The following is a 13,553-nucleotide window of genomic DNA, read 5'->3' as shown; positions in this document are numbered from 1 at the left end:
CGCGTATCCTGCTGCATGGATGTGACAGCTGGCTGCAGCATTCTTTGTAGGCAGGCGAGAGCAGTAGTGGCTGCAGGACTGGCTTGTCGACCCCCGGGGGCAGCAGTGAGCACGGCGAGGCTGTTTGGCACCCCCGCCGGGTGCAGTACTCATGTGCTGACACGCGAGGGCAGCAGAGAGCGAGGGGAACCCAATACGCATGCGCAAGCCCTCCGCGTGTGCTACTGTACGTCGAGAGAGCAGCAGGGAGCTGTGCGGAAACACTGCGCGTGCGCACATCCCCCCCTGCCGTACCCCTATTTCGACACGCGAGGGCAGCAGTCAGCTCGCTGCAATGCGGGGTCGTGATCGGGCGAGGGCAGCAGCGAGCACGGCGGCACCAGCGCGCATGCGCCGCGCAGTTCGTTGTCATGCGAGAGCCACACAGACCACCTCGTCGCCTCTACGCGTGCGTGCGCGGCCGCGGGCAGCGCCGCCCTCCGGCCCGGCGAAGGCAGCAGGGAGGCGGCCGGCGGCCCCGGCGGGCAGGCGCAGGGCGGCGGCCGGCGCTGGCGGCGGCGCCGCCGGTCCAGTGGTGCCAGGGCGGTCGGTGCGGCCTGTTTGGCCTCGTCCCGCCTCCACCGTGCGCGGTCCCCGGGGGCCTGGCCCGCACCGCTCGCGGCCCCCTGGGTGCCACGCAACCCCCCTCCGCGCTTCCTCCCAGCCTGCCTGGATCTCCAGGCTCCCCCTGGTCTTGCTTTACCTTTACGAGTTGACTCTCCCCTCCTTCATCCTCTTCTCCAGGGCAAGCGCGCTCCTCGTAATAGCGGTATGAGAGGTACACTAGGACCATCAGTCCTGGGACCACAACCTGCAAGACACCTTTCCACTTCACACAGTGGGCACAGAGTGGCTTAAAGGGTTTCCAGAAGTACTTGGGCAATGATTTTGGCACAAAAGGGAGCACAGTAAACTACTGTATTACCTCTGGAGAGTGGATTCTCTGCAGCACTGAGACTGGTCTACAGGCAAGCCTCAGGAGGCTCTCTAAACCTACCCTGCCTCCCTAGGAGCAGCCCAGAACTGGGACAAATGAAAATAGCTTAGCACTACCCTCCAGAAGACACCGTACAGAATACTGCCTTACGTTCCTGACAGCTGCATAACATTTACCGAACAACCTTTCACATCGATATTTGGAAAAGCAGCAAGACACAGTGCGCTTGCTCAATGCTTTCGTGTCTGTTTGAAATGCACTCTGAGTTTGCTGACTCACAGGAATGCTTGAGACCCAAGGTGGATGTAATTTTATTTTATATTAATGACTAGAACAGTCATTAATAAGAAGAATGGGGAGAGTCATCATTCATCAAGACTTCACAGTCACCTAAATATCCCATACTAGTACATTTTGTGTATGAAAATACAGACTTCAGTGCATATACAATACTGAAGTTTATATTCAGAAAAAAAGAAAAAAACCCAAGAAAACGAACCTGTGCCAAACACCGGTTTCTTGCTCTAGGCAAGAGCTGTACGTCGACACGAGAGAGCAGCATGTGCATGTGCTATGCCTGGCTTGGATAAATCACTTTACCTCTTTGTTTTAGTTACAAAGGCATGCACTGCTGATTGATATGCCCACAGCAACCTCTTTTCATTTGACTGAATTCTATCATTTAACAAGAGCAGAATTTGATTCTTCTATTGGGGAATGCTCTGCTAATGATGAGCACCCAATATTGTGAGCTACTGAACATCATATTTTACAAAATAGTGAGTTCTGACTACACTTGCTCACTACTGACCCAACAAAGAAACCACTTTCACAGATTAAGATAGACAGCAAAATACTAACATAGAAATGTGATTATTCTGAAGTATGGCACCACAGGAAATCTAAGAAAGCCAAAATCTAGTTCTCACTGTTTCCTGATGCTCAGTATGGCAAAACATAGTTTCAGTTATGCAAAATTAAAAAAGAAAACTGAAAAGAACATTTTGCCCTCTTGTTCAGGCCACTCACTTAGAGAAATCTGTAAGAGACTTTATAGATACTATGCTGTCTTTGCTTCCAGTATATATATATCATACAGAGTTCTAACCTGAAATGCATATTACAAATTTCAAATCTAAAAAATGATTGAGAACCATATGTAAGGAGGGAAGGCGAATGTAACAAAAACAAATGCACAACATCAAAGACCCTAACTATTCATTAGTAAAACTCCTGAGATGTGTGTTTGTGTGTGTATATATATATGTATGTGTGTGTGTGTGTGTGTGTGTGTGTGTGTGTGTATATGATTGTTCATATATGTAATGACTGAAAAATTATCTAGTGCTTTGCTCTTATTTACTTACCAGGAGTCTCCAAATTAGTATTTTATGATCTTGAGGTATGAAATATACCACTAATTTGAGATGTCTACATCTGAGCTACCTACCTCATGTTCCCTTCAAACTGATTCAACTGCATTTAGGGCATCTGATGCAGTGCTGGGGTCTAATTTTGGACAGGATAAATGCTCCTCATGTTTATGAGAGCTTATATGAGTCAGACCATACAAATGGCTACTGCAAACCACTCCCTTAACCTGAATGACAACGAACAAGACTCTGGGAGGGTGGAGTTGGCGTGCCACAGTTGCTGAGAAGGGAGGATTCGTACCATTAGGCTGTGGAGGAAGGCTATCTTCCAGCAGGGTCATGGAGAGACAACTGGACTACGACAGTGCAGCATCGCAGATTCTTTCTGTGTTCTTGTATTCTGTGCATCAGGCATAGCCCAAGATCTGAGCGGCACAAAATTGTGTTTTAGCTGGTTTGACACCTTTTTTTGCCTGATCTCTGAACATTTCACTCAGCAACCAAGAATCTGGTCCTTGCTTCATTAGAAAGCATCTACATACATGGAAGACAATGTTGATTTGTCGTAAGCATGCCAATAAACATCATTAGACCAGCAACCTCTTTGGCACAACAATCTAAACTTACTGTCCCTCAAACTCCTAATACTCTATCTAAATTGCATCTGTACGGAACAATTATACAAAAACTTGTTCTTCTTGAAAAGTAACAAAACCAAATTATTACGTTAGTATAAGACAACTCTTTAGGTCAGCAGTCTTGAATGTAGTTTATCAGCACCAACTCCTGTTGCTTCTGCTCTTAAGAGAGGTGATCAGAGTTCATTTTTATGAAGTTTGGCAGGCAAATTATCTTCCAAATTCATCTCTAGAGCACATATACTTTGAAGCTTCTTTTGGAACTCAAGATCTGCAGTAGCCAAAGACTCATCGTTGATTTTTAGGGCTTTCAATTGTATCCCTTCATCACGATCTTTGCTGTTGGAGATGGGACTTACTTGTTGAATTGTCAAGAGATCGCCGGTACGGCAAGTCTTCTCTACATTGCTGGAACTCATTCTCAAGGCTTTTCTTGGAAGGTCTTCCGTTCTCAAGCTAATCTTCTGAAGTTTACTAGGAAGCTTGTTTTTCTCTCCTGCAATATCAATGCAGTCAAGTGAAAAAAACTGTTCTCTTTTGCTTTTGTTACTACTGATAGGACTATTCAGAGGAGACGGCAGACATAGGTTTTCTTCTTGTTCTTTAACACTGTAAGGAGGAGTGGGAACTTCAAACGTAGCGTGAAACTGAGAGTAATCGACACGGAAAAAACCATCTTCCAGGGACATTACTGGGAGGAACCTGTGACCCCAAAGAACTTCATCTTCTGTATAAGATGTCCTAGCTTGACACGTCATTCCTACGGAGAGAGAGAGAGACAGGAACACTAACACTGTTACATGAGCAACTAGACCAGCATACATCTTGGATGTAATGGCCATTTTGGGCATCAGTAATGCAGAGCCCTATGGGAAAGGGAGGTCTTCTGTTGGCTGAAAGAGGCCATTGAAGCTGTATAGCATACGGAAGGATATTCTGGAGCTTCTAGGAACCTGCAGGGAGTAACAACTGCCTTGCTATAAATATCAGGATTTAAGACAAAGACTAACAATTAGAGTATGCGTATTATTCTGAATCTTACCTGTAGTCTCAACGATTCCTTCAAGGATGACAACTATTTCAAACTGCTCGCTTCTTAGTGATCTTTGTGAGAGACAGAAAAAGGGGCTCTTTGAGTTAATTTCATGACAGATGGTTAATGGGGAAACTAAAAACAGCTGGTCAGCTCCAGTTCCAAATCCAACATCCAGCTCACACTGGTCTAGCGGCAGAAATTCTCCCTCTGGTGTCTGTCGGGACTAAAGATAAAAACGGTTCAGTAACCACCACAGGAAGCAAAACACAAGAACCAATGCAGCCAAAAGCAAAACAGGAGAAGCAACGCAACCAAATCTGAACCTGCCTTTTTCATGGTATTGTTATCCACATATTAGGTCTGGGATCATCATATGGAGATATAACTAATGCTAAATATTACAAAGCTATTATATATGACCAATTTTGACATTTCTTACCATGCCACTAGACCTCCTCATAACCTACAAACTTTATTCTGATATCCACCTGTTTTACAAACCAATGACAAAAATATCAGGTACCATATGCCTTACAATAGATACCCACTATGAACATCTTGCTGCAAAAGTTCCCATTAAGGACTACATCTCGAAATCTACAAAGAAGGCACCACTGTCTGAATTCATGTTACGTTACTGTTATACATTGCTATTTTTTTGTTTGTCATATACTGTCCAGTATTACCTCAAAGGACTTAAAGGTAAGCATCATCGTAATCGGATAGTATGTCTGACAAGTCTTATTTCCACAGAACTATTTGAATTGATATCAAATATGCTATCACCCCTTGCCAATTAGCACGTACCACCCATTTTATGATATTGCTCATGATCGTTGTTAGGCTAGGTGCCCCATTTCTATTCAGGTCATTTTACTGATCAATTAAAAATATTGATATGTTAGCTTTTTTTTCCTGGTCCCCCAAACTCTCCCTAGTATTCAAAGTATAACTAAAAAGGCGTGTCAGCTGGCCAGACAGCTCCTCAGCTAATTGCTTTAAAGGTCTCTGGTGGAAATAACCTGTTAAAATTAAAGATTTGCAGAGCATATTTAAAATCTTTTCTGCTTATCGCTTGATGAGAAAGCACGTAACTCTTTGCGAGGAAGCTGATCTATTGATTACAAATAGTAAGTGATTACATAGTTACTAAACAGTTCTAACTGCATGTATTAGTATTGACAAACGTACTGGCTTCGTTGCATGGAAACTCCATTCATTAACCTTAGGAAACAATCTGAGCTTGTTCTCTGTGCGAGGTCCTAGCCCAGCAAAACTAGCAATTCTGCTGTTGACTTAGATCAGCCTGGTATTCTATCTTTTAAAAATATCCTTAAGCAACTACTGTACTTTCAAACTGTCTCTCCACTTGTATCTTAAAAATTCCGGAATATCTAACTGCCTGATATTTACTGGTGATTGTATAACCAGTTCTGTATCTGATAGGGCACTGCCACTTTACAAAATAAAATGCACTGTTTTAGTTATGTGCTATTTGTCTGTTTTTCTGCTGAGAAAAAAAGCATTTCTTTGTGTCTGAACAGCCAAGTTCTCCCTTAGACAAGACTCAGTTTCCCCACTAGCGATGAGGCCAGAGGGAATGTCAGCTGATCGCTTGTAAAAATGTTCTCACAGAATATTTGTGCTTTGAAAGATTAAAGAATGCTCCAGCACCGGAAAATAAAAGCGATCAAAACCACTGTTGCATAGCAATCATGACAGTCTCTGTTACATGCAAAGGTTTAATCAAACTACTGCAAAACATCCCTTCTCTTTTCCTGAGGGAACCTGCTGAACTAGCCGCAGACTGTGCCACTGCTTTTGTTGCCTGGCTACTGTTCTTTCAGCGGGTGCACAGATCAGTTGGCAACATGTGATCTTTGCTCAAAGGTAACTGCTCAATGTGAGCTGTATGAACCCACATTCAAACCTCAGATTTTCCCAAATTTTTATCAAAAACAATTGCACAGCCAAAGATGTGTATGTTTGCACAAATCACTGCCTGAAGGACTTCAGAACTCTGTCTACAAGCCACTTTTCTCTTTGCAGGGGTCTTCTATGAAGTGTATTCAATAGAAAACAAATCCAAAAAGGATGCTTAGAGATAACAGTCTGGGAGAAAGCAAAAAGTTGTGTTTGAGGGTATTCAGCGTCTACATACACAGGGCACACAGAATTTTTAAAAGAAACATTTCTTAAGTAAAAAATAATCACTGCACCCAAATGAAGGTAGTTTAATAGCCATAACCTGTGAAGACTCCTAGCCAGAGAACTTTGTTGCATATAATTTTACTCAAAGGAGCACAGACAGACAGTGGAAGGCACAGGACTACAAACCGCTAGCAGTTTCTTTGGAAGAACGCTAGTGAGTCTATATTTTGACATCCTGCATAGCACAAGCCAAATAACTTTCACAGATTAATATATGCTTGAACAAAGACATAATTATTTAGAAATGCTCCAGCTTTCATTTTTAACGTGGACAGAGATGGAGAATTCAAAGGTGTAGAAGAGTTGCTCCAAAGGCTAGTTGCCTTGCAGCTAAAACAAACATACAAACAAACAAAAAGAACTCCTTAGGTGTCTCGGTTTTTCCATCTTCAACTTTCTGCCACGGAATCTTAGTTTAATCTCTTATTACTTGATTGAAGAGCTAAATCAATTACTACATTTCCTGGAACAATAGGTAGAACGTCATCGCCTCATGCCATAGCCTGTTTTTGGGTCTGGCCAAACATTTTATGCCCTTTGAGTCTTCACTCCTACCCTTTTTTCATTCTTGGAGCTCTTTTTAAAGTGTTGTTGTTCATGAACATCCTTCTTTAACTGGACACGTAGCTATAACTGCACTGGGACCTGGAACTGCACGTTTCCAGCAAGGACTTCCAACCAGCTGCTTTCTGTTCTTTGCTCCAACAGTTTGCTTTTTCTTGCTTCTAGAGCACTCAACATAAATTAGAATGACTCGGGTTTCTGAAAAAGTTTCGGCTGAAAGAAACGCACTTAGTCTTGTAACTCCATTCTCTAAACTCTCCACAATTCACTCCAAAAAGGGGCCTAGACTTCTCTATGACATCACTACACTATGTTGGTAGTCAGCTCCCAGACCAAAAAGAGCCAACGCTGTGTGATGGCACCAATTTAACTTACCAAGTATCCTGGGGCATACATCACACTTTCAGTAAATGCCATTCGGGCAGACTTAGCTTGGTGTACTTTCTTTACAAAGGTAAATTCTCTGGGCTCCATTGGTCCCACTGAAACACTATGTTCACTGCTAAATATGGCTCCTATCTCAAGTACAAAAATGCGATAAGACACACTTCTTCACATTGCTTCACTGTGACAGAAGTAAAAAAATCTAGCTATCTAATCAGGTGCAGAAGAAGTGTAGCGAGATCAGCTGTCAGCACCACTGGACAAAGCACAACTCAAGAGTACAAACAACAAAAAGGCAGGACTCGCTAAAGGTAAATGGTAAGTGAGTTACCTCACGTTCACCATAGGATCGCAGGACACACAAAGGAAATTACTGCAAAGCAGCTGATGTAAACTCACATGCGGCTGGAACCACTACTATGGGCTGCTGGAATCGTGTGTCCCATTGAGGGGGAACTTCAATGAACTGGAGAGGATTTAGAAGAAGACATGGGAATTAATAAGGCGCTGGAAAACATGCCTTGTAATGAGGATTTAGGAAGCAGCTAGCATTCAAACCTTTACTTTTAAATTTCTCCCTGTGTCCGTAGCTCATATTTGCCAAAGGTCAGAAAGCAGCTTGAAGACGAGTTACAGGCATGAAGATTGCTGATAAGAAATCAAGGACTACTTAGTGATCCAATGCCTAGTCTATGAAACAGCTATCACAGGAGGGATCAGTCAAGCAGATCTGTCAATTGGCCTCCTGTTTTCTGTGCCAATCATCTCCATACCAGTGTAGTATAGCAAAAGGATTATTAGGAGACAGCACATCACGTTGTGTGTTCAATTGTCTTATTTCAAAAACAGTTTACAGTGAATTACTAACATTGTAAAAGCACAACTGCTACACTGCTCCTATTCCACTTTGACTTGCATTCCATCTTGGACGATGGCCAGAATTAAATACTTCAGAGAAGGGTTTCTTCTATTTTTTAAGAGTTACAGATCAACACAAATCATGGACCATTTGGCTTTCTGAATCCTACAAAAATTGCTCCATTATAATTTGGGACAGTTTGTCTCCATATACATATCCAACCTCTTTTCGAATCCTAGCTGCGTCTCCATTTTAAATGATATTCTTTGGCAAAGAAAAATCAGTAGTCAAGTCAAGCCTTCTGCGCAACAAATAAAAAATAGCCTTTTGTACTTACTGGGGTCCAGTCACCTACCACATCAGGCTTGTTTTTGCAGACTATTAAAATGGTCCGTTGCTCCAAAAAGAGGATTAGCATCCTCTTTTGGAGAGCAGAGAACATAGAACAGTTATGACATTCATGTATGATATTCTGAAACCAAAATCATTACTGGCATTCAGCTTCTGATGCCCCCCAACAAGCACGCTCCTGTGACATGACGTAGCTGCTATGTTTCTTCCTCTCAGCATGCCACACACAGTATCTGCCTTCTATCCTATTCTCGCCCAGTATATCAGTGCCTGCCAAACTCCACTGTCTCCTGAGGGTTTCTTTATTCCTTGATTATGATTTCCTTTGATTTCCAGTTCTTCCTTGTATTCTGAATTGTACTGACTATTGCCAGTGCTTAATAAATGGATATTGGTGAAAATTAAAGGGTCTTTCCACAAAAGCTTACAGAAGTCCCTCTGAAATGCCGAAAGGCCCCTAGCAGGAACCATGGAGGAAGGAACTGCAAGTTTAGAACTCCACAAGGACCCATACCCAAGGGAAAGAGGGGGTCACAGTTGGCCTCTGTCCTCAGTGAGTGCTGGGACTGACTCAATATCACCACGAAACTGGTTTAATCAACTTCTTATTCCCAACTACCACCTGCTAAGTGGCGTGCAGTAGTACCCCTCCCTGCAGCAGTCCTGTATCCCAGGCCTCACCTTGATCAGCTTGCAGCGGATCTGGGCAGACACCATGTGGCTGTTGCGGAGGTTGCCCACACGGAACATGAGGCAGAGCTTGCCGTCCCGCTGCGAAACCACCGCGGCGTGGCTGAACATGAGGGTCTCGGCTCGCTTCTTGGGCTGGGACATCTTGATGAACATGCAGCCGATGAGGAAAGCGTCGACGATGGAGCCGAGCAGCGACTGGAAGAGGAAGAGCACGATGCCCTCAGGGCAGCGCTCGGTTATGTAGCGGTGTCCGTAGCCGATGGTGGCCTCGGTCTCGATGAAGAAGAGGAAGGCGGAGGGAAAGTTGTACACGTTGACCACGCACGGGCTGTAGGTCTCGTCATGCACCCGGTGCAGGTCACCTCGCAGGTAGGCGATGCCCCACCACATGGAGGCCATGACCAGCCAGGCCACCGTGTATGTCAGCAGAAAGATGAGCAGGTTCCAGCGCCACTTGAGGTCCACCAGTGTGGTGAAGAGGTCAGAGAGATAGCGGCTGCTCTCACCGCCCAGGTTTCCGTGCTGCACGTTGCAGCGCCCGTTCTTGTCCACGAAGCGCTGCCGCTGCCTGTGGGCACTGCCACGGGCTGAGCCCACCGCCTGGTACTCATCCCCAAACTTCCTGCGGACCGCCGACATGCCGCCGGGTGCCAAGCCCCTCCGTGGGCACCGCGGGGCCCCGCTGCCTGCACACAGTCTCACCGTAACACTGCGCTAGCAGTGTTCTGGCTGACAGAGATTAGAATAACAATATGAGCAGCACTGAGTCATCCACTGGGAGCCAGCGTTGCCAGCAGCATCAAGGATTTTAAAAGGAACTCGTGCGATAGCTCAGCTCTTAAACAAAGGGATGCAAGCACACGAATCCTCAGCCCGCTTTGAAAATAAAGTAAGTACTCTAAGTAAACAAGGTCCAGCCCATCAGAATTAGACCATAATCACTTCTGCAACTCATGCATAGAATTAGACCATAATCACTTCCACTTGTGCATTCCTGCTTACGGTTGAACTAGCAGAGAGGCTGTTCAAAAGGCAGCTCCCTAGACCCTGAAGTGATTTCAGTGCAGCTCTCCTGTTTTTGATGGACAGAAAGATTTGAAATGAGAAACAACGATTTCTAAATGCGTTCAATGCTTAAGTGAGGCCCAGGTGGTGACTTTTTTGGTCACGTTATTACTTTTAATGTTACTTCTCAAAAATCAGTGGTATTTGAAGTTAATTCACAGTTGCACAAGAACATTATTTCTATTCAGATGAGTAATTTCAAAACCTAATTTTCAGCACGTTATTACAGAATTGTAGCCTGCATTCATTCAGCTATTGACATATTAAGAATTAGTTTGTAGTAACGGTGACTCTGTTTTGCTTTAGTTCTAGCGCAGGAATTAGAGAAACTATTAGTCTGTCTGAAGTTTAATTTCAATATTTTCACCATATACTAAAGCATAACCAATTATTTCTAAGATGTTCACACTGTCAGTCTTGACATCACTTCATTAACACTTTCCAAGAAGGCTCTATGCCTAGCTGCTAGTAGGTGCTTTGCGGTATATCTGGGGCCATATTTTCCAGATCTTGGTGGATCACGGTTTTTTTCCTTTTAATTTCCTCCCAAATCATGTACTTCACTTTCACGGTAAATATGGAAAGCAAGATTCAGATGAACTAATCAACTTGAGATTAATTACACCCTTTAGCTACAGAAATTTCATCAAAATGTTTCCCTCTCCCCAAGTATCATCAGAAAAATAATATTTTCTGGTATTTTTTGCAAAAGATAGATCACAGTAGTGCAGTTAGCAAGAAAGTATCATCCAAGATGTTGACAAAGCTCTTTTTTTATAGTCCAACAGAAAACATTTTCATCTCTCTTCAGGCATGTGCCATCTAGTTGAACAGTTTCTTAGTTTCTTAATACTCAGAAGTGGGGGATAGTAGCAGAAGAAAGAGTTTATTTTCTGATTCTACATTAATAGCATATATTGTGTCTTTTGGAGGGGGGTTTACTATCCAACACACACCGAAGAGAAATTAGATTAGCTAGCCGCTCAGGACACAAAAATTCAGGATTGGTAATTCCACACGCCTTCATTTTTCTAGGTCAAGCGAATGATGCCAAGACTTGCCACTAACTGATAGCTTTTGTCATGTGACTTAATGCATATCTATACTGTGCAATGCAGCAAGATGGAAAGAACACAGAGCTTGCCTCAGGTTTTCATCCTGGTTGGTCCAGCACCATACAGGTATTGCAGCTTGATGGCTCTCAGCGGGGCTTATTAGTCTGTGTACTACAGTAATGTATTTACTGTGTTTTCCGCTCTGGAGCCAATTTAGACATTGCTAGTTCCGATGATCCTGCATTGCAGGATGATCCATTGCACAGTATATGCCTGATTTTAAGCCCTTGTATCCTGGGGATACAAGAAACTACAGTTAGTTGGTTTGATTTTTTTCTTGGCGCGGTATCAGACTGGTAACGTATTATTATCTGTTCACGTAATGATTAACTTATAGTTGAATAAACCAACTGTTCCTATATGCATTTAGTAACGTTGCTGCCATCATAATGTTTGTAAAACCACATTGAGTAAATCCTTAAGCCATCTGCAGTCGAGAACAAGTATTTGTAAAGAAGTGTAACAGATTTGACAATTACTTGTCTAACAACTACTTGTCTGATGAAATTATTCATGTATGCATTTTTACAAATGAAATGAAAATTCATGTAACAACGATCAAAGCAGTCTGCTGCAAGTTGCTATGTACCTTTCTCTCTGTATTTTGATAAATTTTAAAAGTTTTTCTATCCTTTTACAATCACAACAGTGAACTTATATCCCAAGACAAGGCAAATGGAAGTACTGATGTTTGTACCCTACCTTGAAAGAAAGATTTATTTTCTGTGACATTATTCTTTGTTCAGGTGAACAAAGGATATCCTTAGGAGGATACTGGGAAACATTTCTATTTTGTCTTTAATTAATGCCATTCATTACAGTAGTGACATACAAATAATGAATAACTTTGGAGAAACTAGCATTTAAGTACATATTAAATTTTATAAAGCATAAAATTATCATGCATGTTTAGGAAATACCTTGGTAAATAACTTGCTGCTTCTTTCCAAAATAACATTGTGTGCTGCAGACTGGCCTTCCTATATATGCTTAAATATATTTAAGCAGGATGTTCTTGATCCTAAAAGCTTGACTGACCAAAGCGCCTTTACTCCTGAAGCGTTACTTCTGCAGCTGGTAAGTGGCTAATATATTGTCCTATCCCTACTCCTGAGGCCTGAAAGCCATCTTACACTATGATTTGTGCCAGGTCTTGCAGCCAAGTATGGTATTTTATATAGATGATAAAGCCAACGGGCCTCTCAACTCTGCCTAACCGACTTTCGGCACAAGGCATGTTGGAGCGCTGGCAGACAGCGAGCCTAAACCCTCCTTGTGGGATTTACATCTTGGGACGTCTCTGCCTGTGTGCTAACTGCGCAAGCCACAGCACAAGCCTCTCTTCACTTAACGTTAAACTGAATTCTCCAACGCAAAAGAAAAGTGCTCAGGCCCTGAGCACGTTAATGCTCAGGCTCTCGCATTAATCTTGATCCCTCACACCTTAACTGCAGCAATTTTCTGAATGTACCTGAACTCTTTCCTCTGCTTTAGCCATTTGGTTTGTCCCTGCGCTGTCACGGTAGGAGCGGTGGTGCGGTCATCAGGCCGGGGACACAACCAGGCTAAGCAGAAGTACATTCTCTACCTTGACCAACTGTTCACGTTGGGGAAAACCATCCGAAGACCTAGAGGGAAGACTGCAAACGGAAACGCATCTGTACCTGGCCTCCGCATCGCCCACAAATGCCAGCTGCTCTGATAACAAACACTACCTCTGCGGAGCCTATTCCCTGCAAAGCGACCTTCCGCCTTGCCGTTGCGATTTTCATCGACCCTCCCTGGGTCTCTCTCCACTGCTTGCCCATTTTTTACCACATCAAACACAGCTCTTTGTTTTTACCTTTAACGCCTGACACCAAATACCCACTAGCATGATTCATCCTCAAGTATTTTTGTGCGCGCTCCAGCGCCACGTCCCCTCCTCGTGGGATGAATTACCTACAAAAAAATCCAGAAAGCTGCTGCGCTGTCCTCCATCAAAGCGCTCCGTGAAACGCCGGGGACGAGGGGCCGCGCTCACCACCCCCGACTCGCCCCGCGTGACGCCGGCGACGGCGCTGTGCAGCCCGGGCGGGGCCGGGCGGGGGCCCCGCGCCCTCGGGAGCTGCCCGCGCCCCTCGGTGAAGCCCCGCGTCGGGGCCCGCAGCCGCCAGGCTCGGCAGGGCGTTGCCGCCGCGGCTCTTCGCTGCCGTTTCGCGGCACACCCCCGGCTGCGCACAACGAGGCGGGCGGGCTGCGGCGCCCCCCGGCCGCGGGGGGGAGGGAGGCGGCGCGTAGAGCGGCCC

The 13,553-nt window shown here is 44.3% G+C and overlaps 1 protein-coding gene across 7 annotated transcripts; it reads right to left on the bottom strand.

Moving 5' to 3' along the window:
- Positions 1–1,419: 1,419 nt before the first annotated feature.
- Positions 1,420–13,516, bottom strand: LOC104141242 (G protein-activated inward rectifier potassium channel 1-like). 7 transcript variants are annotated; one of them, XR_011136313.1, is made up of 5 exons: positions 12,186–13,200; positions 9,074–10,157; positions 7,582–7,648; positions 4,030–4,246; positions 1,420–3,747 (listed from the first exon to the last, which is right to left on the bottom strand). XR_011136313.1 is itself a non-coding variant. In XM_068919199.1 (5 exons), exons 3-5 carry the CDS (start codon positions 9,722–9,724, stop codon positions 3,164–3,166), a joined length of 1,452 nt encoding a protein of 483 aa, XP_068775300.1. In that variant the 5' UTR covers positions 9,725–10,157; positions 12,186–12,905; positions 13,207–13,516; the 3' UTR covers positions 1,420–3,163. The 7 variants fall into 7 exon arrangements, 6 of the variants coding, with proteins under 6 accessions (XP_068775300.1, XP_068775303.1, XP_068775304.1 ...); XM_068919199.1 differs by lacking the exon at positions 7,582–7,648 and adding an exon at positions 13,207–13,516 and having other exon boundaries at positions 12,186–12,905; XM_068919202.1 differs by lacking the exon at positions 7,582–7,648 and adding an exon at positions 13,207–13,516 and having other exon boundaries at positions 12,737–12,905.
- Between the last annotated feature and the right edge of the window lie 37 nt (positions 13,517–13,553).

This window comes from Struthio camelus, chromosome 25, assembly GCF_040807025.1.
Source record: "Struthio camelus isolate bStrCam1 chromosome 25, bStrCam1.hap1, whole genome shotgun sequence".
Lineage (NCBI taxonomy): Eukaryota > Metazoa > Chordata > Aves > Struthioniformes > Struthionidae > Struthio > Struthio camelus.
The sequence above is the reverse complement of the archived record's forward strand: the minus strand, read 5'-3'. Positions and strand labels throughout refer to the sequence as shown.